Source organism: Triturus cristatus, chromosome 8, assembly GCF_964204655.1.
Source record: "Triturus cristatus chromosome 8, aTriCri1.1, whole genome shotgun sequence".
Lineage (NCBI taxonomy): Eukaryota > Metazoa > Chordata > Amphibia > Caudata > Salamandridae > Triturus > Triturus cristatus.
In genome coordinates, this window is record NC_140591.1 from 1,554,757,052 (window position 1) to 1,554,784,427 (window position 27,376).

General features: G+C 48.0%; 1 protein-coding gene across 1 annotated transcript in view; it reads left to right on the top strand.

Moving 5' to 3' along the window:
• The first annotated feature begins 4,364 nt into the window (after positions 1-4,364).
• RRM1 (ribonucleotide reductase catalytic subunit M1) overlaps positions 4,365-27,376 on the top strand; it is a 37,096-nt gene continuing 14,084 nt past the window's right edge. Inside the window, exons 1-5 of the mRNA XM_085623475.1 lie at positions 4,365-4,685; positions 7,935-8,023; positions 9,243-9,420; positions 10,426-10,526; positions 18,637-18,696. Of these exons, the coding sequence (XP_085479601.1) occupies positions 4,667-4,685; positions 7,935-8,023; positions 9,243-9,420; positions 10,426-10,526; positions 18,637-18,696 (447 nt within the window). The 5' untranslated portion in view covers positions 4,365-4,666. The remainder of the gene's footprint in view (positions 4,686-7,934; positions 8,024-9,242; positions 9,421-10,425; positions 10,527-18,636; positions 18,697-27,376) is intronic.

Sequence of the window (27,376 nt, forward strand, 5' to 3'; positions counted from 1 at the left end):
TGAAGGCAGGCTTAGAATGTTGAGTTTTAACTTTCATGCAGCGGAATATTGGGGAGGTCCTAGGCTGTTAGGACGCTACAGGAATGACTAACAATGTTCTAGGCTGACGCATAATGCGTGGCACTTGGCAGGGCCGCGTAGTTCGGAGTTTGGTTACTAACGGATAGGGTGACCAGACGTCCCCGTTTTCCCAGGACGGTCCCCGTTTTTGGGGAAGTGTCCCCGTGTCCCGACACTTTTCTCCAAGTGACTCAAATGTCCCTGTTTTCAAACAGTGTCCCCGTTAAACACAGAAATGTCCCTGTTTTTCATTCTTCCGGTTGAGCATGCGCGCGCATGCTCTCTTTGCACTGTTTACGGCGTGTGACGTCACTGAGGTGAGCGCTGTAGCAAGAAGGGAAATACTTTGAAGAGAGACATTTTACACGCAGCGCCACCTACGTCATCGTGCCAGCCAAAGTTTCTACTTTGGATAAAACAATATTTCTTCGTCCTGTTGCTTGTATTCATAGCCATACAAAACTTTTCAGTAGCCCTTATGCATACCGTGCAAGGATTAATGCATTACTCATTGCATGTTTTAGTCATAACCAATTGATGCATGCTCTGTGTTCTCCATATCAAAGCTATGACTTGACCTTTTGACTGACCTTTCAGATCACGGCAAACTGTTTAGCTGGAAAGGACTTAAAGGAGCAGGGTTAACGCCTGTGGGAGAGGCGAGTAGCGCTGCTCGAGCTTTTTGCTCAGGTCTTCACACTATTGCACTATGAGATTATACCAATGGCCAGAGTGCACTATGCATACCCCAGTAAGGTAACATGACATCCCAGCAGTGACCACGCAAATGTGGGAGGACTGTGTGGTCGGCCAGCCTTTGCCACCCTTAAGACCCTAAGGCAGTAATACCTGGAGAGAAGTGTTTTTTTTTACATTGGTCCATGGCTGCCTTTGGCAATTTAGCATTCCGCAGTTTACCTCCCATGCTTTTCTGTCATGAGCAACTAAGCAACATTGGTGAGTTGTACTTTATGTGGTGCTGACGCGCAGCTATAGAAACGAACATTGATAAAGCTAGTAAATCTGGAGTTTGCTAGCCTGTGATGTTTTATTGATTTTTGGCAAATATATGCTATAGTCCTTAAAAGTGTAAATGTAATAAAAAGTACTAATGATGCTGTGTGAAGGAGAGGGTTGCCAATAAAAGACCGCAGATTTGTTGTCTGTAATGCTTCATCTCGGTCTGTGGAGGGAGCTGTAATTGTAGTCCTTTTTCTATGTCTATGACAGCTGCCAAATAGTCCTACTTTTATGTCGATGGTTACTGCAAACCGTAGTCCTACTTCTATGTCTATGACCTGTCCCCGTTTTTAGGTCGAGGACTACCGGTCTGCCGAAAGGCAGAACCGGAAGTCGGAGATTTAATGACTTGGAGAAGAGGGGCTTGAAGCCGCCCCTCTTCTCCCCTGTTCTCCATTGGCTGGCCTCGTAAATGCTGGCCAGCCACTGGAGAAGAGGTCAGTCACTCCGATTAGGCCCCGTCCTTTTCGGATCGGGGGCGTGTTTTTTGCGAGAAGTCTCAAGGAGGAGACAACAGCAAAACACGCCCCCGAATCCGAAAAGGACGCTGCGTTTGTGCTTGCCTCTCCCGCTTTCATCACATTGTTTGCAAAGTGGAAGTTTCAGAAATGTTGAAGATGTGGGCATGTAAATCGGCGATCGCTGCACTGTAAAATAATTGGCATCGCTTTCATCACATTGTTTGCAAAGTGGAAGTTTCAGAAATGTTGAAGATGTGGGCATGTAAATCGGCGATCGCTGCACTGTAAAATAATTGGCATCGAAAAGATTAGAAAAGCGCTACACGAATGTCAATACCAGATTAATTTCAACTATCTTGAAAACAATGTACGCACACAGAAGAAAAGCCCCCTCTTGTGTTCAAACATGGAATATCACACAGCTAACTGCAAAACCCACGCAGCATTTTGTTCTGCACACTAACACAAGGGCACATGACATTTTACAAAACGTCTGCATTCCGCACTGGCCACATACAGTTCTCTGGAAATAACAAAGTGACACATGAGCAAACAAAGGGCCCCCCGGCGCCAACAGAATTAGCTTCCCTGTTAACCCTTTTGGACGTTGATGTTCGATATTTTACAAACATCCGGACCTTCGCAATGACCAAGCATCTTTGCACAGCCCAATAATTATTTAGAAGACCTTAAATTGAACTTTGCTGGAAGAAGGCACAGGTGCAACGAGTCAAATTTCATTTGGAGGGAGGGCTAGAAACAACACCCGTCTATCGTACCCGAAAAGGCTTTGGCATGCGTTTCATCAAAACACCGTAAAGGCGTTTAATGCTATACACTTAACGGTTCCTTGAATGTGTAGAAGGGGAAAAGTCTGACGGTGTACGTGTGCCTAATACCCACTGGTCTTGCGGTACTGTAAACCCCACACCCTGGCAAGGCCCATGAAATGTGCCTCGGTGCAACCCGCTATGGGCAGAGAAGGGCCATGTGGTCTGCAGGGCAGCATGGACCTAAGACTCCCGCCAGCCTATTACCGCGCCCCAGCCTGTCCCGGAGACAGGATCCGGACTCCCGGCCCCCACTGAGTACCTGGAAACAAACCAGCCTAGTCTGATGCTCGGACACAGCTGTGACAGCTCACAGGTAGACGCAGCGCCTCGAAGCACGTGGAAAGCACTGGACGGAATGCACATGGATCCTGTGAGTTTACACAGGATCTGAGGTGGAGCATGCGTGTGACTGTGAAAGGATCAATACTTGGCGCCTGGCCTTCCAGCAGAAGGGGGCCTAGAGGCCCAAAGGTGCAGCGCCTCGAAGTGTCAACGCTTAAAGAAAGAGACGCGATATTACCGTGGGGCAAGGGCGCAGATCTGTTTTTGAACCCGCTCCTTGGAGCCCAAGAACTGTCCACGGGCACAGACAGGGTACCTGGCACCAAGCACTGGCAGCTCCAAGCATCAGTGTCCTCCATACTGTGCAGCCACACAAACACATCCTCTGATTTCCACTCTGCTGTTTCCCCGCAAAGCTGGGCACAGGATAACCCCGTCTCAACAGAGGGCATCAGACCAGCCAAAGCCGGAAGTAAATACTGTTTCCAAACCTCAGCTCTCCTCCGGGGACCCACTCCGACGGCCAGCAACGGACGTCACCTGCACCCCAAAGCATCACTGGATGCGCCCGAGCAGGTGCACCCCCACCGCGCTGTGCCCGGGTACAGCGCCTGCATGGCGCGGGTCGCCTCTGGGCGCTCAGTCCATGAACTGACCCCAAGCACGGCCGGCCCCTCGCAGCCTCGGCAGAGGGCTCCGGCCTGTCCCCTCTCCAGCTGACTTCTGCCAGATTTCTTTCTGCCTGAACGTGCTCACTTCCTCCTATTCAATTCCACGAGAGCTCCGCTGCGCCGCTTCCTGTTTCACTGTTTGTGGGGGGCGGGAGGGGAGGCAAAGAGGAACAGGGGGTGGGGGAGAAGGAAAGACGGCGGAAGGCGTGAATTAGGACACAGAAGTGCCCTGGGAAAATATGTGAGCAACATTGGAATTCAGTGTTTCCAAGCCGGTATGGCCGTTCTGCTCACTGGTGACTAGCTCTCAATGCGCCAAAGTAGCAATAAACAAGCATTTACAATGCAATGGTCTCGGCATTGGTAAAGTTAGAGCTATTGGCATTGCTCATGACATTATTTTTGTTTATGTGTTTGTTTTTAAAACATTTAAAGAAACGGCATTGTCATGAGCAATGCCAATAGCTCTAACTTTAACAATGCCGAGACCGTTGCATTGTAAATGCTTGTTTGTTTTGAGAATCTGGTCACCCTACTAACGGAAGACCTATTGCCTTTGCCAGTGCTTGCTCCAAACATGCACTGCCACTAAGTAGCCTTCACATGGTGCATGCTAGGCTGTGTAAACCGTAACCTGGGCAAAACAAATGTGGTAATTCATATCCTTTCCCGTTAGTCTTTGTATGCTTGAAAAGTGTTGTAAAGAAGGTACAGAATCCATCAGTTCATGTAGCATTCCATGATGTCATGCAACATTCCAACAGAGTAGTACAGTGAAGAATAGCATACAAGTAATTTACCACAATAAGTATATAATTAAAACGATGTTTAAAGACGTTTCTAAAATTGTTAGTAAAATTTGAACTTGTCTTCCACTCCCAGTCATTCCGTTTATATTTAAATATAACGGGGGTCCTTGACTCCAGTGGTGGTTCAATGGTGGTTAAGGGCCAGTCCAAGATGGCGGCCTCGCGTGCTGCTTGCTTCTTTTATCGTTCACCGGCGCGTGAAGGGTCCCGACCGGCTTGTATTTCGCTGACGCAGTCCATGGCGCGGGGCTGACGTCTGCAGGTGTCCGCCTTCTTTTCTCTTTTTCAATTTGGTGCGAGCTTTGGCGGGAGTCGGCTTCAGTCAGTTGTTGTCAGGCTTGTGGTGACAGCTGAGCGGGAGCCGGCAAGTCAGTTCCCGTAGGACAGCCTGTACGACAGACGCCATAGCACCGCCACCGCCTGAGCAGGCCGAGTCACTCCGCTGCTACCAGAGGGAGACCCGTGCCGACACCCAGCACCAGCTTACTGCCGCCACTTCGCCTCCCCAGGCCGAGCAACCCGCCGCCGACATGCATGTCATCAAGAGAGGTGAGCCGTCCCCTATCCCCCCTGTTGTAACCCAACTCCTGCAGGGGCAGCGCAGAAACAGCCTCCACCCTGCCGCAGCGTTTCCCGCCCTTTCAGTCGCAAGCTGTAGGGAGGGGCGCGCGAGGCCAACCGTCTCCGTGATTCAAAAGCCAACCGGGTTCCCGCCAAGGCCTTGCAGGGAGCGCTTATTGAGTAACTCTCCCTATCACCCCCCCTCCCGCTGTTGGGCAACACTGTATATCTTGAAAGACCCCCCCCCCCCCCCCCAACCTTACATTATTTCTGCACTTCTATGATGTTTCCTCTTTGGTTTAAATGGACTTGCCCCTTAGGTTTTGAATACCTACCTTCTCTCTGTGAAAACCACCAACATGCTCTTTCAATGGGCTTAGAAAATATTTATCTGGTCCAGTGGCTTCTTTCAGTACAAGCCCCGATCTGCTCCACTGTTTTTAAATGTATTTACCTATTATTGCATGAAAGGACCCCCCCCCAAGAAATACCACTGTGAGGTTTGGGGTTGGTGGTAACTCGGCTGCAGCCCCTGCAGTTCACTGCTCTGCCGAGTCTGGCTTTGTCCTGTTTGGCGCGCTGGCTTGACAGGCGAGAACAGCGGATTCTCTGGAAGGTGGCCAAGATCCCATGCAGAGTACAAACATTTACTCAACTTTTTTACTTCATTTCACCCTTAAAAATTCTCATGAGCTACCAACTAAACGTACTCATTGTATACCTATATCACATTTCTAGATTATTGCATAAATGCAATAATTTTGTTGTTATTGCCATAATAGTGACTGGCGATGGCTTGCTGCTTTGTCCTTTTGTGGAGCGGCGGACAATCCCGTGCCGTTCATTATTCAACCTCCAGCATGAGCTCCTGCATCCCCCCTGTCCCGCCAGAAGCAGCCATCAACCAGGCAGACACTGCCTTTGTCTCGCTTCTTTTATTAATCTACACCCTGGTCACAGAAGTAGTCACATCTGCTGTGACAAGCGTTTTTAAAAAAAATTATTTAAGGGGGACTGAGAAAGGAAGTCCCATTATTGTATATTCTTGCTGGTCCTACTTTTGTAGTTAGTTGGGGGGAAATTGCAACATATTGGTGTTACCCCAATTACTTTTAAATACCTACTCCTAATCAGAGAACCCTAGAAATATTCGGGTTTCAACACACCCAAAGGCTTGACTGGCTTAACAGACACTCCAAGTTGAACAAGCAGTAGAACCATGAATTATTCAGGTTGCCTTTTCATGCCAATATTTCACATTTTGCTGTTTGCCAATTTACAAAGGTCATTTGGAGACCCCCCCCCAGGTGGCCCTTGCCTTTTGCAGTAGGGGTCACACTGTTCGACCCGAACAACTAAATTATTTAGGCCTAGTCTGCAAAAGATTTGCCCTTCACTGGCTCAAATAGCATTTTTTCATCACGTCCCACCTTCTGGAAATGATGGGCACAGCTGTATGTATTTGCTACTTTTTTATGTGGGGACCCTACATATGTCATTGAGCAGCAAAAACTAATAAAAATCCAGCAGCATACGACTCATCAAAAACCTCCCCACTATTTGGTTCTGGTGGGGGAAAGAGAATTGTGTTTAGCCCGTTGAGGTACTAACATCTGGGCCTATCTTTATTGAATCGGTAACCAACTATCTGCTCCAGGTAACATTAGATCCTGAAACTCCATTGGTCTTGGTCCCCCAATTCAGTAGAACAATGCACACTGTTCCACAGAGAACTAGTGCTATTCCTCCCTTTTAAGCTTTCTATTTACAAATTGCCAGGGTGGCACACAAGTTACTCACTCTGGTCTCCTGAAATGTTGGACAGCTGAACAAGAACAGTTGCTGCTTTGTTCATGACTACTTTTTTTTTGCCGTTGGAGTTAATCGTCTACTCCACTTAATTGATGGACTTTTAGTCCTGCACATTTTGATTTTTTTGTAAGTAACATTTCCCTCTATTTCTTAAAGCTCTTTTAAAGCGTTTATGCAACTCTGCCGCTCCTATTTGAAAATGTTAGTGGGCTTGTTGGCTGCATATTCGTCAATGCACCCTTTCTTTGGAGCGGCCATTTTGTCATGGATCCCTGGTTTGGGTCATGGGTTAGGGAACACTGCTTTGTGATGATGTAAGCTCTCTGACCTGGATATAGTGCGTAGCCAAGTTGCTTTGTGTCATCCTATGACCAAGGATCATTCATGTAACCTTGTTTCAAGGATACGGTTACATAAATGAATTCTTGCTATCTGCCTGCCCATGGTCATCCTGACTTGTACTTTGGAAGGTTCGTGTCTCTACGATGGAAATGTTTTCCTATATGGTCTGAGCTTGTTCTGGTATAATGCTGGACTCAAGGCTGCCATGGCTTAACTTGAAAGATAACTGACTAGTTTACATAGGCCCGAATAACAATTTGGTAGATTAACGAAGGGCAGAGGTGAGGCTTGTGGTGCACTTTGCCCAGTTGATGATTGTTCTTGGGTTTTGACTCCAGCAAACCTTGAGTGACTGCATCCAGCAACACTGATCTCCTACGGTGGGTCGTTTTCACGTTTTACGTATGAAATACACTTGATGAATATCGTTGCTGTAAGAAACACTTTGTATATATGGCTAAAAACTTAAAACGTCTTACAAGCAGTAGATCAATGGTGTAGAGGCACACTACTTATGGCGTAGAAAGTCTTAGATAGCGGTCTACCATAGTCTTGATGATAGATTGTCAAGCAAACTCAACTTATTCAGCACATTGTGAAGCTGTATTTGCTATGTTAACATTTGTAAAAATAACACTTTATGTAGGAAAAAATGTAGCCTCATTAATCACTTGCGCACAAAGTACAGCTATCGACAAACTGAAGGTTACCAGTCTCTGCATAACAAAGGGCCTGCCACTGCATGGCAACATGTGATGTCTTTTTTTAGTAACATTTGATCGGTTTGAGCAAGTACACTTCTTCCCCCTGCAATTATGCAGAAGATGGATTGTGACAAATACTTAATTATCTGGTAAACTTCAATGAAACTCATAACTGCCCGGACTCGAAACTGAAGAGCCCTAATATCTCGACTTTAGGCATTAAGGCTATACGAGCAGTAAAAATCCAGTCTTAAATGCACGAGATTTCTTTAACAGAACTGCTTTAATTTTCCCCGATATCTATGGTAAGTATTTTGTGTATTGTTTACAGTTTGCAGCTTACTTCTGATACTAAACACTAACCACTTCTCTTTTCTAGATGGGCGTGAGGAGCGTGTCATGTTTGACAAAATTACTTCCCGTATCCAGAAGCTCTGCTATGGCCTTAACCTTGACTTTGTTGACCCGGTAAGTTGAATGTCTTCGAAGGGTCTATCTTGGTGGCGTTGCTCTTACCCGAATCCTTAACTTAGTGCAGTTCTGAGGCCCTGCCCACGCCATCTAAAGCACAAACCTCCTCAAGCAGAGCTTGAAGAATAGGCTCTTCATAGAGGCTGGGGTTATAGCTAGCTATCGGGTGGTTAAGATTTGCTGTGCCATCCAGCTCATTGCCATGTGTTGCTCTACAGAAATGCCCTTGTAATGTAACACACGGATATAAAGGAGCTGGCTCTAACCACCCTTTTGCCCATTGTTCTCTGGAACCAGTGGATTATGCAATTATTCACCTTTTCATACATGGTCTGCGTGTTGCAGGTGAATCCATGATGGTGTAAAATTCAAGAAGCATGAATTATTAACTTAGGATACTTATTTCCCTACAAACACGTACAAAACATGGCATTTCAATTAAAACAAACTAATATCCTCAAAGGAATAAACTGTTCCACAGTCGGCAATGGAGCAATTCGTGTTAATGTTTTAAAAGCAGCACAGTTGTCGACTGCCAACAGATAGTACAACATCCCTGTCAGGGAATTTGAGTTAGTTGTGGCGCTCATTATTCACGAAATTGATTTTTAACCAAATCGCAGCGTGTTAAACGGATTCCAACATTTCAGTTTGAGCAATGAATACACGGGAAGCACTCTTGGCAGTTTTTACACGTATCCCATGTTGTGCATTTCATTTGAACACTAACATTCTTTAGGTCTTGAACCAGTGTATGTAAATTCCAATCTGTTTATAGATTGATCACTACACCCGTGAGTTGATTGCTTATAAAATAAAAAAATGCATACAATGAGTCCCATTTGACAAAAAGGCAAATGATGTGAGCATCATTACGAAAAGAGACCGGGAAAACTAGATTGAGGAAGCGGCACGGTGCAGAACCTTTCCTGGTTGACAGCTCGTAGAAAATTGTATCTGATATAACTCTCATTAAACTTGTTATTGCATACTACTTGTAGTCAATAGCCTTCCAGACGCAAGACCATCTGATTATGTGCTCCATGATGTGCCTGTTCATCTTTTCCAGTAGGGCAGGCGGGGGAAGTGGGTTTCAGGGACCAAGACGTACGAGGTTCAATTAACCCTGCATGAAAAAGGCTCTTCCAGTGCACCAATACATTAAAATGCTAACATTGGCCATTATAGATAATGTGCAGAACGTTTTCTTATTTAGACGCAGATAACGATGAAAGTAATCCAAGGTCTATACAGTGGTGTCACCACTGTGGAACTGGACACTCTTGCAGCAGAGACCGCAGCCACTCTTACGACCAAACACCCAGACTATGCCATCTTGGCGGCGCGGATTGCAGTTTCCAATCTGCATAAGGAAACAAAAAAAATATTCAGTGGTAAGATGCTCACTCAGATGTTATGACATGAACGTGTGAAGTATTGCACTCTAGTTGGCTTAATTATTTTTTGGGGGGGGAGCTAGCTTCTCTATTGTGTTCTTCAGTGCACAGGCTGACGTTGCTGTGGAGTAAATAAGACTAAGCATTGCATTGCTCGGCAAGGCTCTTATTCTGAGGGCTGCTGATGACTAAAAATGGTAATGAGTGTTCTCAACAATGCAATAAAGGGCAAACATGCTTTTGAGCCATAGCTCTAAAGCGAGAGTTGTTGGTGCTGCAGTTTTGCTTGCCCCCTATCTCTCCATTCTGACTTGTCTGCTAGAGACAGTCGGTATACCATTCTGGTTGGAAAACGCCTGCGATAAGTGCCTGGCAAATTCAGTTTTTGGTCTGCTTTGTTGCTTATACAGAGCCTATTGCTTTATCTGACAGTGTGGCTTCAGTTCCCCATCTGTCTGGAATAGAATCAATTGGTTGAGAGCCAGTTTGTTAGTAGCTACAACCCAGAATGAGTGCGATCTCTGCACATTGCCACTTGTTTGCTTAAGAGGCTTGGAAGTCCTGAGGGTACTCTTGGTCTGTAATGGAGAGAAGTGAATCCTACCCACTGCGGTAACATGGTGTATATAAATTTCCAGTTGAGCCTCTCCCTTTTTGTAGTAACCAGCGTAGATTGTGGTTTCACAACTTGAGGGCAGATCATGAGCCGTTGAGTTAACTATGGATCGTTGTTTGAGCAGCATTGGTAATGGGTTTGGAGGAAAATTATTGTAAAGGAAAGCGTATTTTATTTAGTTCTGAACAATTTCCTCTTCATATTGCTTGTCCTTTAAGTGACGTTGACAAATTGTCTTGCAGCTTCAGCGCTCCACTTATGCACCTGCCACTTTTCCCAGTTGAGCCTTTTGACTATTCATTTTTTTTTAAAAACAATTGTTTTATAGATACGTTGTTGCCTAGAAATGCAGGTTCTGATTTTATTTTTCTACTTCCTCTTTTCAGATGTGATGGAAGACCTGTACAACTACATCAACCCCCTCAATGGACGCCACTCTCCAATGATTTCCAAGGAGACTCTTGACATTGTCTTAGCCAACAAAGATGTAGGTTGAACCATTGGGTAGATGTGAGACATTGTTACTACCATCACAAACTACCGTAAAAGCCAAATAAGTGCCCAACAGTATATGCTAAAGGCCATCTTGCATGTTTTTACTGACCCCACTGGACTTTTTAAACAGACCTTAGGGCATCCTCTACAGTTTTGGTGGGATTGTGAGCAAAGTCAGAATCCTCATTAACTGAAACACATTGGGTTTGTGAAAAATCGCAAAACAGTTCACTCTGAAAAATCTAGTGCCCTACAAATGGTAGCTGTGCACCATACCACATACCTTGCTTGACATAATCATTCTTGATTGGAGTTTCTGCTCTGATCAGACAGCTAGAATTTCCGAGTATAGCTTGGAAAATCTGTGTGCCTCTGCCCACTGGAGGTGCACTAGATAGGCAGCAACGTTTCAGCGATTAAGGGGGAGGGTTGTTGGGGGCTCCCTCAGGAAGTGTACCTCCACCCCCCTCTAGTTGAAAGTGTTCTGCACCCTTGAACCCTGATGGGCAGATACTGGCTACAGCTCATAGTTTCAGGCATATATGTTTTTTACCTTGCTGTAGTGAAAACAAGTGGTGACTGCTCCTGTATAATCTGAATTGTTCCCAATGTAAATGGGATTGCCTTTGCTTTTATTGACTATTTAGCATGCATTGTGTGTAGTTTCATGAAATGTCATGGTAATTTTGTACATAGGGTAAAGATGCCCGTTTGGGGTACTGTCAGATGAACAAGATGTTTTCTCTGGAACAACTTAGCCTACAGTGGGTGTGATATTCCTGCTTTTAATTTGTCCACCCCTCCCGAGAATTGTATTTGTCTAGTTGTAACTGGGGTGTAAATCTTCTGCTCCCAGTCCAGTTAGTTCACGCGCTCTTCACTTAAATTATTTTTGCAATGCAGGAGGTGGAAAGCCAATTGCCTAGCAAGCGGGGCATTGAGGCTGCAATGTTCTGGCTGCAGAACACAACCTGGCTGTTTCTGAGCAGCCATTCTGGCTACCACTGCAATAGCCTGGAGTGCAAGAGGACAAAAGGCCCAATTTACTGTTTCTCTTGATTGGAGGTGGATTTCAAATTGTGAACCAAGCTGGAGTATGGCAAGTGGTTCCAAAAAGACCCCCCAAATAAATGTAGACTCTCTGCTGTAAAATTGTACTTTGTTAATTTTAGTATCTATGCCCCATTGTAGATATTTGCCAGGTAAGGGAAATTTGCTGGTCCTATTTCCCTTCATGTGCGCGACCAGCGCTGGACTTGTGTGGAAGTCTTTGCTGCTGTTCCCTGACTAGAAGAAAGGGAAAACTATCCAGAAAGGAGCATGACCCTGTCCGGAAGACTTACAGAAGGCTGCTTTGGATAAGTTGTCCAGGAGCCGCAAACCCTGCAACCAGAATACCTCCGTCTGACCCACAATGCATCGCCAGAGGTCACGAACTGTAAAGATGATTCCAGGAAGATATAATTGGCCTTTCCCTAGTAGATTATAAAACCTGTATGTGACCTCATCTAGCACCACAGACTAAATGGGGTTTCCAGCAGTTTGGTTCATGGTAGCTGATCACCCTAAATCCAGACTATTTGGATAACTGTCTACATGGGACTGTTTTCTATATTGTCTTTAAAGGCTTCTAGTACCATAGCTTAAATCCTAGTTCTCAACAGGAACTGGTTTCATTAGTGGGTGTCCAGTCTCATGCTTCACCCAATGTGCCTTTAACATTTTGCATCCCAAGAGAACATCTTTGTTGGTACTAACAAACATCCTTATTTCTCACTCAGGATCTTAATTGCGAAGACACTTTTGTCCTTACTTGGGCTCATTGGTGGATCTGGGTTCATAAGTTGACCTCTGCCCAATTGGACAGAGTTTACAGGGCCCTCACTGGTGTTAACCAATCAAAACATTTATAGAGCGCGCTACTCACCTGTGAGGGTCTCAAGGCGCTGAAGGGAGGGGGGATGCTACTACTGCTCGAATAGCCAGGTCTTGAGGTGTTTCCTGAAGGTGAGATGGTCCTGGGTCAGTCGTAGGTGTGCCGGGAGGGAGTTCCATGTTTTGGCTGCCAGGTAAGAGAACGATCTTCCTCCGGTGGTGGATTTGTGGGACGGAGGCAAGGGCGAGGCTGGCGGGTGCAGGTGTAGAACGAGAGGCGGCTGTTGAGGTAATCGGGGCCCGTCGTGGAGCTCTTTGTGTGCGTGGGTGAGGAGCCTGAACTTGATCCTCTTGCTGACGGGGAGCCAGTGCAGGTTTCTACGGTGGGCAAATATGTGGCTGTGGCAAGGGATGTCGAGGATGAGTCGTGCGGAGGCGTTCTGTATGCATTGAAGTAGTTTCTGAAGTTTGGCAGTGGTTCCTGCGTATAGGGTGTTTCCGTAGTCCAGACGGCTGGTGACGAGGGCCTGGGTGACGGTCTTTCTGGTTTCGGTGGGGATCCACCTGAAGATTTTACGGAGCATGCGCAGGGTGTTGAAGCAGAAGGACGAGACAGCGTTGACTTGCTTGGTCATCGTGAGGGAGGAGTCCAGGATGAATCCCAGGTTGCGTGCATGTTCCGAGGGTGTCGGCGCGGAGCCCAGCGCTGTGGGCCACCAGGAGTCGTCCCAGGCGGAAGGGGAGTGTCCAAGGATGAGGACCTCCATCTTGTCTGAGTTAAGTTTCAGGCGACTGAGCTTCATCCGTTCTGCGACGTCTTTCATTCCTTGCTGGAGGTTGGTTTTGGCGGTGGCTGGGTCTTTGGTGAGGGAGAGTATCAGCTGGGTGTCGTCGGCGTAGGAGATGATGATGATGATTTCGTGCGATGGCGGCGAGGGGGCTCATGTAGATATTGAAGAGGGTTGGGCTGAGCGAGGAGCCTTGGGGTACGCCACAGATTCTCGGTGGCCGCTGAGCGGAAGGGAGGGAGGCGGACTCTCTGGGTTCTGTTGGAGAGGAACGAGGTGATCCCGTCCAGGGCCTTTCCTTGGATCCCAGTGTTGAGGAGGCAGGTTATTAGGGTGCGATGGCATACGGTGTCAAAAGCTGCTGAGAGGTTTAGGAGGATGGGAGCGGCTGTTTCTCCTTTGTCCATCAGGGTCCTGATGTCGTCGGTGGCTGCGATGAGGGCGGTCTCGGTGCTGTGGTTGGCTCGAAATCCAGACTGGGACGAGTCGAGAGTTGTTTGCCTCGAGGAAAGCGGTCAGCTGTTTATTGACTGTCTTCTCGATGACTTTAGCCGGGAAGGGAAGAAGAGATGGGGCGGAAGTTCTTGAGGTCTTTGGGGTCCGCTGTGGGTTTCTTCAGAAGGGCGTTGATTTCTGCGTGCTTCCAGCTCTCAGGGAAGGTGGCTGACGTGAAAGAGTTGTTTATGACGTTCCGGAGGTGAGGTGCGATGTCTGCTCTGAGGGCATGGGTCGGAGGGGGAGCCCAAGTGGATGGTGTTCATGACGTGGGTGGTGTCTTCAGTGCTGATGGGGGGGGGGGGGGGGGGGTCCAGGCGCTGAGGGTGGGGATCGTTGGTTCGGTGAGTGGAGGCGGAGTCTGGGGTCCGCAGCTGTCGTGTATGTCTGCGATCTTGCGGTGGAAGTACGTGGTGAGGGAGTTGCAGAGGTCTTGTGACTGTGTGGTGTCGTTGTTGCTGGCGCTGGGGTTGGAGCGCTCTTTGACGATGCTGAAGAGTTCCTTGCTGTTGTGGGTGTTGCTGTCTAGCCGCTCTTTGAACGATGACCTTTTGGTGGCGCGGATCAGCTGGTGGTGTTCGCGGGTGGCGTTTTTGAGGGCTGTCATGTTTTCTGTTGTCCGTTCGTGGCGCCAGGTTATTTCGAGGGTTCGGCAGGATTTTTTTGATTCATTGAGGGTGTCTGTGAACCATGAGATTTTCCTTTTGCCGGTCTTGCCTGGGGGGTTCTTTAGCGGGGCGGGGTCATCGGCGCAGTTGGTGATCCACTGTGCGAGGTTGTGGGCTGCGTCGTTGGTGTCAGCGGTGTCTGCTGGCGGGTTCTGGCTCAGTGCTGAGAGGAGCTGGTCTGTGGTGATTTTGCTCCAGCATCTGCGGGGGATTTGTTGCGTGCGGTGGTGGGTTGTATTGTTTTTGAAGGTGAAGTGGATGCATCTATGGTCGGTCCAGTGTAGTCCGGTGGAGTGGTTGCTGGCGGAGAAGATGGGGTCGAGCATGTGGCCAGTGTGGTGGGTGGGGGTGTTCACCAGTTGTTTGAGTCCAAGGTTGTCGAGCAGGGTGGTGGTGTTGTCGATGTTGTTCTCCAGGTGGAAGTTCAGGTCCCCTAGGAGGATGTATTCTGGTGAGGCTAGGGCCTGCGGGCTGATGAAGTCGGCGATGGTTTCGCTGAATTGTGTGCATGGGCCTGGGGGTTTGTAGATGAGCATTCCTATAAGGGTGGTCTTGGTCGGTGTGAATCTGGAAGTGTAGGTGTTCGGCAGCGGGGAGTGTCTTCGGTGTTGTGACGTTGATGGTGTTCCTGTAGATGATGGCGATTCCTCCTCCGGTTTGGTTGATGCAGTCCTTCCGGGTGAACTTGTAGCCGTCCGGGATGGCTATGGCGATGTCGGGGGGGCTGAGGAGGCGTTCATCCAGGTTTCCATGAGGAAGGCGACGTCCGGTGCAGTTGTATCGAGGAGGTCCCCGAGCTCAACTGCGTGCCTGTGGACGGAGCGGGTGTTGAGGAGGATGCATTTGAGGTGGTTGTTGTTGCTTGGACCGGCGGGCGGGGGACAGGTTCGGAGGCAGGTGAATTTGCAGGCTTGACAGGTGAAGGGTCCGTGGGTGCGCTTCGGGGTGGCTCGGCAGCAGGCGGGTGGTCGTCCGGTGTTGAGGGCGGCGGAGTCGTATCTCAGACGGGTGCCCTGGCCCCGGCTGGGGCCTGGGTTTCTGGCGCTGCATGCGGTCCGGGTGTAGACTGGCTTGCCTTTGGCGCGCCAGCAGCGCGCCTGCTGAGCGGCGGCTATGCGGCCTCCATATGAGGTGGAGAGGGAGGGGGGTGCAGCTGGGAGGTGGGAGCGGGGCGGCCAATGGGTGACCAGGGGGCGGGAACACAGCGGCAGGAAAATGGCAGGGACGCAGGTGCGAGGGGTACAAGGGGGAAACGGCACACGAGGGGAAAACCGGCATAAAATGTCACAAGGGCACAAAAAGGGCACTAGGGCAAAACAGACCGGGGTACAGAGGGCAAGGGGTACAAGGAGTCAAATGCATGGGGGTATGTTAGACCTGTCAGCCCTTTGGGTGGTCCCTCCTCATCATTATTTATTTTGTCCCACTTTTGCCTCAAACCCTGTTTGAATTTTTCCTTTTTGGGAACCACCAGACTTTTTCGTGTTGCTGCAGATTCAGGGAGCCATTTTAGCTACCCCTGAAACTTCTGTCTGAGGGCCTGGAGCACAAAATGGTGGCCACCTGTGACATCACCAGCATCCACTGGAACCTACCAGCACCTTCCAGAACATTCCAGGAGCTTCCAGAACTCTGTGACAGTTGGAGACCGTTTAGAATGTTGGGAGGATAAGAGAGGCAATTGGCAGTTGCAGCTGGCAGTTGGCACCTGACTGGTGAAGAGAGAGGAGCACAACAGTGAAGGAGGAAGGAGTGAAGCAGCAGGGGTGGAAACTTGTGCCTGGAGTGGGGTCCATAAACCCACCCTTGATACTTGTCCCTACTGATGGATCCCAGCCTATAGCCCTGTGTGGGAAGAAGACAGAAGAAACTTATCCTAAGGACCTGGACAGCAGGAACAGGCCTTAGAACCAAGAAAACAGCAAGATTCTGACCTGAGAACTGGTTTCCCTGGAGTCCGGCGTCGAGTAGCCTGAAGACCTGGAGCCCGAGGTGGAGAAGCGGCGCTGACTGAAGAAGCAGACGTCGTACCCGGAGCCGCCTGAGGTCGTGAGAGGGCGCCGACGGAGGTCGTGAGGAATACCAGAGGTCGAGGAGGAAGTGAACCGAGGTCGAGCGAGCGGCGTCATCGGAGGAGTGAAGTCCGCCCTCCGGAGTCGTCGGAGACCGAGGTAGAGGAGCACCGGAGGTCGGGAGTGAGGATCGCACTCCGGAGTCGCCCGGAGCCTGTGAGGAGGAGCACCGGAGGTCGGGGGTGAGGATCGCACCCCGGAGTCGCCGGAAGTCGACATCGAGGCCAGGCCGGCCGACGTCATCGGAGCCGAGAGCGCCATCGGACCGGAGCCGCCCGAAGTCGACATCGTGAAGAGACTGCCCGACGCCGTCGAATCGGAGGTCGAGATCGAACCGAGGCCACCGACATCGGACCGGAACCGCCTGCCGGCGTCGTCAAAGAACTGACATTGTGCCGAGGCCGCCGAGACCGAACCGGAACCGCCTCACGGCGTCGACACGACTCCAGCGGCGTCGGAACATCAGAAAAAGGGCAGTAAGTGGAGTAGAGGGCGCCTAAGGCCCTGTGGAGACCTGAGAGACTGCTCTAAGGGGCTAGGGAGGTGCTGAAACCAACCTGACAGTGCCTGGGGTGAACTGGGACTAACCTAGAGAGGTTGTGTGGAGAGAGAAAGCCAGGGCACTGGTATTCCCCCCCTTTGATCTACCTCAGTTTAGGCCTCAGCCTTGTCCCAGCCAGGGAGTAGCCTCCCCCCTCAAGCCTCCCACAACCCTACAAGCTGTGCCTGGGCCAAATCAGCCCTTAAGAAGTGAAGTGTCATCTGATTATATGAGGGGTGCTGTATACTTGTAATTATTTATTGGGGATACTGTATTTATTGAATTTTTATCTATTTATTGCTGCACTATATTTATAGGTCCACAGGACTGGATGGTGTACAATATTTATTGGTACAGTATTTATTGCCTCAAAGTATTTAATTGTCTGTATATATTGCACTTGTATTTATGCCCTGTTATTTATGATCACCCCTATTTATTTCATCAAACAGCAAATATTTATTTGACCTGCTCTATTTAAGAATGTATATATTGTGATTGACTTATTTATTTTCCCAATCAGCAACTAAGAGAAGAAAGATAAAGAGAATATTTTCATAATTTTTACGGTGTAGTCGTTTTTGGAACGGATGCACGCATGGTTATTGTATGGGTATATTGTATGCTTAGCACTGCGCCTGTTTCCTGACCACTCGAGCCAAGCTACCACAGTGTGTTCGGGGAGTCCACCACCACCCTGCGGAGTGGGAGTGGGCTGTTTCCAACAGGGTACAAAAAGGAAAAGGGGAAGGCTACAGAGGAAGAACTAGGCAAGACGCCGAGGATCAGGCGGGCAGAAACGCGAGTGGCAGGCAGCAGGGTCACAGGTCACACGGGGCTGCGTGGCAGTGAGGGGAGCGACCTGCCTGTTGACCTCATGAGGACTGTGTGCTTAAAAACCTAACTTCATCTTTCAGCCCTATACTTATTTGGTGCTATAAACACATTAGGCCTTCCTTTTTGCTCTTGAATAGGTTAACTGGTCCCTTGTGTATGTGTTTCTTGGGTCTTCCAAATTTCAATATTTTGTTAGCGATGGGGCCAATGGCTATGTACTTTTGTTTATCCACTGTTTTATTGTAATGTAGTTTGTAATCTGTCATCTCCTCCAGTAAGTCTTCATTTATCAACTTGGCTGGCCTCGAGTAGTGCCAAAATAGTAACTGTGGTAAGTGTACTGTGCTGTAAGTGTACCGTGCAGGCACATCACACAATAACTGACTTAACAGAGGTCCCCAAGAGGAGGCTTATTGGAGTCCCTTTGTTTTAGTGTACCTGCTAAGAATTATGAATGCATATCCACTAGAAAGGGCCTACAATGAACCATGTCACAGAATGCTTTGACCAATATCATACAACAGGCCACAGGATCCACTCTTAATCTACCGCTTTACCCGACAGAATAGTTTTGAAATCCGCTAAGCGAATAGATGCGAGGTATCTGAAATGTAAATTATGCTTAAAGGTGCCCACAACTTGCATGCTATTCCCCACCCTCACCCCCAACCATTGTCTCCATCCAAGATGAATGGTGCTCCTGCTGTTTGCACCACAAAGCGTTCAGAAAGAAAAGAAAGGTTTACGAGTTTTTAGTTTCTTATTGGTTTGCAATTGTACATTCAGTGCAGATGCAACAGTTTATTATTTAACTTATTTTTTTCAGCGTCTGAATTCTGCCATAATCTATGATCGGGATTTTTCCTACAATTACTTTGGATTTAAGGTAAGGAACAGCTTAATACCTGTTAAACTTATGACCCATCCTCTTAAGCGGTGTTTAATGTGATGGAGGCGGAAAGTGATTGTGAATTGTCATGGAAAATATTACATTTTGCTATGGTGCCTCTTGGTGGGAATTTACCACCTGCCAGTAGAGCTTTTTGTGAAAAGAATTGGAAAATAATGTACTCTAGTGTCTTCTCTGAGTAAGTTTGAAGCCATAGTATCCATCAATGCTGTCGGACACTAGATTCATCAAGGTAGGCTAAATGGATAATCCCAATGTTTTAACCGCTTCGATGTGGCGCATATTTTGCTGCTGTGCGGGCGAATTCTACGCGTGCTCAAGTTAGACGGCACCTGGCTGATGTCCACCATGACGTCAGGGGGCTGTCCGCACGGTAGAGGTTAATATTGTGGCTTAATTTATTTATAATTTTTTGGCTTGTTTAATACAAGGCTAGCACCAAGATCATATCCAATTTCTGCTGGCAGGAGTAATTTAGTGTCTATTTGTGGAAGCGGAAACCTTTCTGCATGCTTTTTTGCAAGTGACTGTTATAAAGTTAACAAAACTGGGAGGTCGTTCAGGTGAGGAGTTGATATAGGCAACAAAATGAACAGTCTCCTAATCTACTATTCTGCCATAATCTAAAACCCCTGTTTCAAACAGTAATTTTCAGTGAAAGCAAACTACATGCAGGTACTGGTTCATGAAACCACTTGCTTTATTCATGTTTGTTCATGCTAAATAAAATCACAAACCAGAAGAGCTGGTAAATTTGTCCTGAAGATGCATTTGTTTTGCTTTTACAATCCTAGGGCGAGTAATATGGGATTGCCCATTGCATGTCCAAATACTTCTTACAAATTTACACAGATGAAATTAAATGTTGATTACTTGGTCTATCCGCTTAAGTGACCACTGCGGTCTATTCGCTTAAGTGACCACTGCGATACCTTGTGAGTGGTTTGTGGTGTTAATTGCAAGTGTCGGCCGTTACTTTCCTTTTTTTAACAAATAAATTAGTTATGCATAGTAAATGGTGCAGATTATATAAGTAACATGAAGTACAATCCAAATATTGGGGTAGAAGGTTGCATATAAGAACTGGATTCAGTTATTAGAGTATGAGCTGCTTCGGTAGCATCCCCAACGGTAAGAATTCACTTCAAATCCAACTTCCTGAGTGGCTCACAACCACACCTTTCTAGTCACACCAGTCAGAGGGCAAGTTTTTTGTATATAGATGCTGTAAAACTTGGTAGCTTGGCGTGGAGCAGATAGGCTAAACTCCGAAGCAATGTGTAAAGCATCTGCGCAGACCCACTCACAGGCGACATTGGGCACCCTACAGAAGAGACTCCACACCAGGTTGCATAGAAATACTTTGTGTATTAGGTAAAACACATTGTAGAACCATCACAGGTACATATACATTGCGCCAACCGGCACCGGGTAGCCATTTACAGGGGATTATGTACAGGGCAGCGCCGATTGGGGTTGCCGCCAGAACCGTCACCACGTACAAACTAGTGCAAAACCATCAGCAATAAGGGTATACCGGCCAGTAACTCCTGGCGTGATCACATTAGATTAGGTATAAGCCACCTTAGATCAGGTATGAGCCCATGATGCCAGAAACAATGTACGCATTAGGGGGAAAACATTAGGCATCAAACTTGGGCATATAAACGCATTACGCATCATATCGGCATAAGTCACATTGGGCATAAACACATTAGCATGTGGCATTTGGTTAGCATGAAAACATTAGGCATAAGGTACATCAGCAGAGTGCATCCTACTTAACATCAGCAGGGCAATCATGGTAACCCCTAGGACATCATCGCCTGACGTTAGCCATCCTTATAAGCATAAATGAAACATCCTTATAAGCCTAAAACAATTATGCATAACCACATTCAGATGGGGCACAAACCATGAGTATCAATCATATTATGCATTGGGCATCCTCATGGCATAAACTCTGGCAGTGGGCACCACCACATGAGCAAGAATCACATTATACATGAACCAGTGAGCATCAAGGCATCCGCTTAAAAGCTCTAGGCGTACCCACATTAGCTCAGGCGTGGAATGAAAACCTCCTTGTACAACCTTGGGCATAGCCCTAGTAGGTCAGGCATGGAAACACATTATGCAGCTGTTAGACCTGTCAGCCCTTTGGCAGTTCCCTCCTCATTTGATTATTTTTGTCCCTTTTCCCCTTCTCATTTTTTCTGTCTACCCAGCTTTTTGGGGTACTGACGTAGAGGTTCTGGGCGCCTCTTCCTCATCACATGAGGGAAAGGCGCAAGGTGCTCCTCTGAGGAGAAGGTGAGGGAGGTTAGAATTACAAAATGGTGGTTCCAACTGTCACCTCTGCGCTTGGGCCATGACTGCCAAGGGAGGTTCCGGAACCTTCTGGGCCCCTCTGGCTAGTCAGGCCCCAGGTGATAAATAGAGGTGACAGCTGGGCGGCCATTTTAGGATAGAGGAGGACTGCGGAAGGTTCAGGAGTAAGGCGCCTGTGTGAGGAGGTGGTTGTACTTAGAGGGGAACGGACAGGTCCAAGGATCTGCACAGAGTCCTAAACCTAGTAACATCACCCCTGACCTTGTGACCGGTCCCTGACTGCGGTCAGTGTGAGGGAAGAACAGCGTAATACCGGGTTTTTCGCTAGTGGCCGAAGTCCATGAAGGGGGACTAGGCTTGTTGCCCTAGACCAACTCATCCCGTGTATCTTCCTGGCAGGAGTGGAAAGATAAGACTGGCCTTGGGGGTAACCCCCCCCCCCCCCCCCCCCCTCTGTCCTTGGTTGTCGAGGAGTGGAACGCAGCCTGTAGCAAGAGGACTGAGCCATAGTGCCCCACTGTCCCGGAGCCTTCCTGGTAGCGTAAAGTGCAGCGCCAGACCCCCCCCTGCTCCCCCGTAAAATACCAGCGTCGAGTCCCTACCTGAAACGGACCCCATCGCCACCCCGTGAAGGTCGAGTGGCCGGAGGTCCTCTGAGTGGACTTGCGGTGCCCCGTAGACTGCAGAGGTGAGGGGCCGGGAGTCAGCGACGCCGCTGAAAACTCTGACGAGAGTCGCTTCAGGAAGTAAGCAGGAAGGGGAAGGGGGCGGGTTCGGCCTGGAGGCTCCCGTCCTCCGATCACGTGAGGAGGGGCCGTAGCGCCGCCCTTCACCGATGCGAGTGAGGAGGACTGCGCACTGCAGAGGTGTTAGAGGGGGAGTACAGGAAACATCCAGGGCCACAACCTAACTGTCAGGAATCCGAAGCGGAGGGAGGCACTGTTCCAACCGTGTGAGGGGTAATCTGTGGAAGTTCCCGGTTACTCGCCGCCCTTAGGAGGAAGGATTCCACGCTAAAGAACAGACCCGTCTCTCACGGCCTGAGGGGACAGCAGCTCCAGTTCCGGAGGGACACTTGGAGCAGAGGACTACGAGACTGTACCGTAAGCTGGGCCTGGAGGAGAGGGGAGGGGGAGAGAGCGTTCTGTGAGGCCCACAGCTGAGTTCAGGATATGTCCTAATTATACCTATTATTCTTAATCCCTGGGAAGCCGAGATCCCTAGAAGACCAGCACAGATTTCGATGGGATTAAAGCCTAAGTAATGCTTTGTTGAAATGAAATATAAGAGCTACTTATGAACCTCTAGTTGCCAGGGTTGTAACTAAAGCTACAATAGAATGCATTAACAAATGATGTTTAATTAAGTGGCAGTTAGACATACTAGAGAGTCCAGGTGCTGTGCATAGGCCATGAAAAAGTGGTAGTGAGATGCCAAGTTATTAATGATAGTTCATGTTAAAAGTTGTTAAGTCATTCCTGGAAATGCCGTTCGTAAATGTATCCGGGTGTTAAGAGCCTAAAAAGAAAAGGAAGAAATATTGGAAGAAAAGTTTATCTTGTACAGTAAGGTCTGGGTTTTGCCTTAGAATATAGAGAAACGTTCAAATGCAAATGAAATGGAATGGTTTAGAATATAATGTCAAATTGAAAACTGGGTTGTAATAAGAGAGAAATGATATAAAGCATTTCAGTAAACCTTACACGTAATCAGTGTAGTGTCCTTTTTGAGTGGTGCTGCGCAAGATTGCGAGCTGAGTAGGATGCAGGCATGAAAAGCCAAGCGGAGATGTGAGCCTGTTGACCTGAGCCAAGCTACCCCTAGGACGTAGGTCTAACAGCAGCACATCGGCATACGTCATTGGGCCTAAAATCAGAAGGGCATACATTGGCAAAAAGCTAGCAGTATAAATACCTCCCGCACCACATTAGCAGGGCACCCTAGTAACCCTAATAAGGGGCCTACGTCTCAGTTGCATGAGGCGTCAGATCGGCAGGGCAATCCTAGTCATACCAACAATACAGACATGCCCGCGGTGCAGCTGGGGAAAATGAGGCCACAAAGTCACTGGCACCACTGGGCCTTTCAAGTCCCACTCTGCGACTTGCGAGCAAAGCGTGCCAAAACGTTGTAGCTGTCCGGTGGGGCAGTTGCAAGTCCAGTCAGCACTAGTCCAAACGGTGCAGTGGCCCACAACTGCGACGCCGCTGTGCACAGACCACCAGAGACACTTCAGGGGCCACCTCCGGCACCCGTGGTCCTTCCCAGAGGCCCCCCTCACCGGGACTCTTCTCGTGCTGCTCCGGTCTCTCTCCACCGCCAGACTGGCTCTTTCACTCCTCCGGCGGACTCTGCCACACACGCAGGGCTCTCCTCTGTTCACGGGGAGCCTCACATTGACTCCGCCAGCCTCTTCCTGCGTCCCGCTCGTCAGCCTCACTTCAGGGCCATCTCCTTGATATAGGCAGCAACTCTGTGGGGTTCCTTCCAGATCTCGGGAGCCCCCACCTACAGAGCAAAGTCTGTCATCGTTTGGGCTGTTGGACTGCGCGGGGTAGGCTCCCCCCTGGCTTCTGCCGACGCGGGGCTCTACCCACGCATGGGAGCCCCGCTCGGCCATGCTACCACTTCCTGCCTCTACCCCGCCCACGCCAGGCAGCTTGCAGACCTTCCGGGTTGCCGCCGGCAGCACGGCATCTCTCCTGGTTCTTGGCCCAGGTTGCAGTGGTGATTTCGGTTCTCTGCAGCAATACGCAGGGTAGACTCCTGCCACTCGAAGCAAGAATGAGGGGTGGGCACCCACTCTTCTGCAGGGAGCCCAGGGGGGGAATCCCACACGCTGGGATCCCCTCGTAGCACGCTGACAGCACAGCGCCACCGGTTCCCCGCTCTCTTCTCTGGGGTGATTGAGATACAGCGTTCACCAAGCACTAGGGTCCTCACAGCTCCAGGGTCCCACAGAATAAAGCTGTAGCGCTCACGAGGCGCTAGAAAGCAGGCAGAGCACAGTCCATGCTGGGCAAGATCGGCAGGCAGAGTAGCTCACCCAAAATGAAGTAGCAGTTCGTAGGAACAGTCAGACTTTATCAGGCCTTCTGCCGCAGCAGTTTTCATTCCAGCACAAGCCTCTCCTGGGTCCAGTAGAAATGTAGAGGGGCAGAGTTGGGCAAAGGGGCCAGCACACAGGCCCTTGCGGTGGTACCTCCTGGCACAGTGTCCCCTCGACATCAGAGTCCAAGCACACCCACATGGAGTCTCAGATCCTCTATATATACACACCCCTCTCCCCCACCTACCAGAAAGGGCCAGAAGGGTCTCTGGGGAAACCGGTCCCAACTGGTTATGGGGAGGTGTAGAGCACCCTGTCTGCCATACTCCCCCCCACCTCCCCCCTCTCCCTTCATGAGCTGGGGGTCTGGGAGACGCACACCCAGGGAGTGGAGCCAGCCTTCCAGCCACGGTCACTCCGAGAACTAGACCTGCAACCCACCTCAGGCAGGCAGTCTCAAAGCACACACATGGCGACTGTCAAAAGTGAAATTTCTAAAACTGTGAAACCATTGTATAGTACTTATTATTTTCAGTTCAACCACCAACCATTACATACTTATTTTTGTTTTATTTAGGAGTTATCCAGGGGGGCGGGGGGAGTTCTCAATGCTAGCCTATGGAGGGCAGAGAGCACCGGCACATTACACCAAACTCCAGTGCCAAAGTGCTCAGTCTGTAAACCCCCAATACCCCCAACAACAAAAAGGCTAGGCGGAAGGCAAAAAAGTTCCGGGATGACCCTGCAAGCAGGGCCAAGTCCCATAGATGCAGAATTATTTGTATACCATTTTCTAATGTGTTGTGCCCCACCAACTGGTTTCACACTGAATAGATTCACTGAGTCTCGGCCTGCTTTTGAGATGGTTTTTTTGTGGTTGGTTTTTGTTGGTGATCTTCTGGTTTCTAATGGGGTTGGCCCCCTGAGTTGATATGGAAGGGTATTGGTAAGTAAGCAATGTCACGGAATGCAGAATGGATTAATGGGTCCATACTGGTACATTTAATTGTAACTTATTGACCAAGGCAGCAGATTCCCTCTATCTAATGCCTATTTCAAATAAAAGTAAAACCGAGCATCTTCCAGTGTGAGGAATTGTTAAAGGATGCTTTTCAATGATTATATAGTGCAACAGCTAGGACATTGAAAACTAGTATTGGCAAAGTAATTGGATCTGGCGGTAGTTTCAGTCCTTCTGACTTTATTTTTACACCTTATTTTTTGGCCGTTGCCCAGCTGAAGAAAACGTCTCAAAGCACACATTGCTTTATTAACTCCTGGCTTTAAAGGAACTACTTTGTGTCAGTGGATGGGCTCTTTGTGAAATGAAAACATGCCACAACTCGGGGAAGTTAGCCAGTTGCTGAAGTGGATGGAAGAAAAATGTGAATAATACAATTTCAAACCAGTGTATGAGGAGGACTGGCTAAACCTCACGAATACGGTATATAGTTTTAGTAAAACCAAAAGTGTCTATGTCATATAAAAAAAAGTGTAGACATCTTATTTTTAGGCATAAGGACTAGAGTCCACATTGTCGTAGCTATATGTAATTGAACCACTTTATATAAAATATACATGATCTAGTCTGCTTTCCAAATCCATTGTTACAACAAACAGGGTCCTAGACCTATACTTGCATTGAATTAATCAGATTTTTTTTTTAATTTTTTCATGTGTTTCAATTAACCATATCATTGAATGAGACAACATAAAAGAGCAACAAACGACCATGAAAAGGATCACCATATATTTATTTCAAGCATTTTGGTGAGAGCCATACAATTAGTATCATGAATCAATAAGAAAAGGTTGCACCAGAGGAGGGCGTGCAGTGAAAAGGGGGTGCTCAAGTGTAAAGTGATGAAAGGAAATGTTTCAACGAATTTCATAAGAGGTTTAATATGTCATAGCAAGAGGAACCGGTTATAATTCACCGTCCTTGGTAGTCTGGCCCAGGAGCATTCATATAAACTTGTATTTTAGTTCTCAACAGAAATCAATTCTGGAATAGCACATGGATAGGGTTTGGGGTCCAGACTGACTTTAGATAGGGCGTCGACGTTTCGATCCGACTTGGTGCCAGTAGGGATATTAATTGGCCTCGGCCTTGCGGATCTTCATCAGGACAAGCAATGATTCAATTAGATTACAGGGATTCAAACAGTTATTTGACTGTGTTTGAATCCCTGGTGACTGCCGCGCACGGACTGGCGCGCTCTGCCACACGAATATAAGGAACCCCCGATGTCCGCCTGTAATCTAATTGAATCATTGGTTGGAATCGTCGCTTTGAAGCCTCCGGTGTGTATCCTTTGAACATTTACTGTCAAGATTGGATTGGAGAACTCCCCCTGATGGACTCTATGCATGAACCTTGGATCCCCTCACTCACCCGTAATTGTTAGGTTGCCCAGGCTTGTCCTGATGAAGATCCGCAAGGCCGAGGCCACTTAGTATCCCTACTGGAAATTCGTTGAAACATTTCCTTTCATCACTTTACACTTGAGCACCCCCTTTTCACTGCACGCCCTCCTCTGGTGCAACCTTTTCTTATTGATTCACGATACTAATTGTATAGCTCTCACCAAAATGCTTGAAATAAATATATGGTGATCCTTTTCATGGTCGTTTGTTGCTCTTTTATGTTTCTCATTCAATGATATGTTTAATTGAAACACATGAGAAAAAAAAAAAAAAATTCTGATTAATCCTATGTAAGTATAGGTCTAGGACCCTGGTTGTTGTAACGTACACTACCCAGGTCCTCGACCAGTTTGGGTTACCCCGTTATTTGTAATGGTTTCCAAATCCATTGGGTTGCCCAGTTATTCACAATTTGTTTGCACCCAACATAGCTTGGGGGCAGTAGTAGGGGACCTTTCAAGTGCACTTTACTTCATGTGAAACCTCTTCTGTTTTAAATGATTAAATTTTTTTCTAAATTGAAATTTAAAAAAAAAAATGGATTGTAAGACTGATCTGCACGTTTAGGTGGTAGCTTAATTTTTATTCCTTCCTCGGTGGCACATCCTTGCAGTGGTAATAGGGGAGAATTATTTGTTTCACCCGCTTGCTAAGGCTCGTTTATCCTTTAAGTACTGTTCCAATATCCTCAGGTCTAGTCTTGAAAGACAACCCATTTCGTCCCAGAGACCTTACTGCTCTTCCCTGCCTCCCTACCAAAGCCACTTCCTCTATTCTCCTTAAATTGAACATCCCAGCTAGACAATGTATAACTACTAGAGACTCATTCTGGTTGCCTTGGTTACGTTT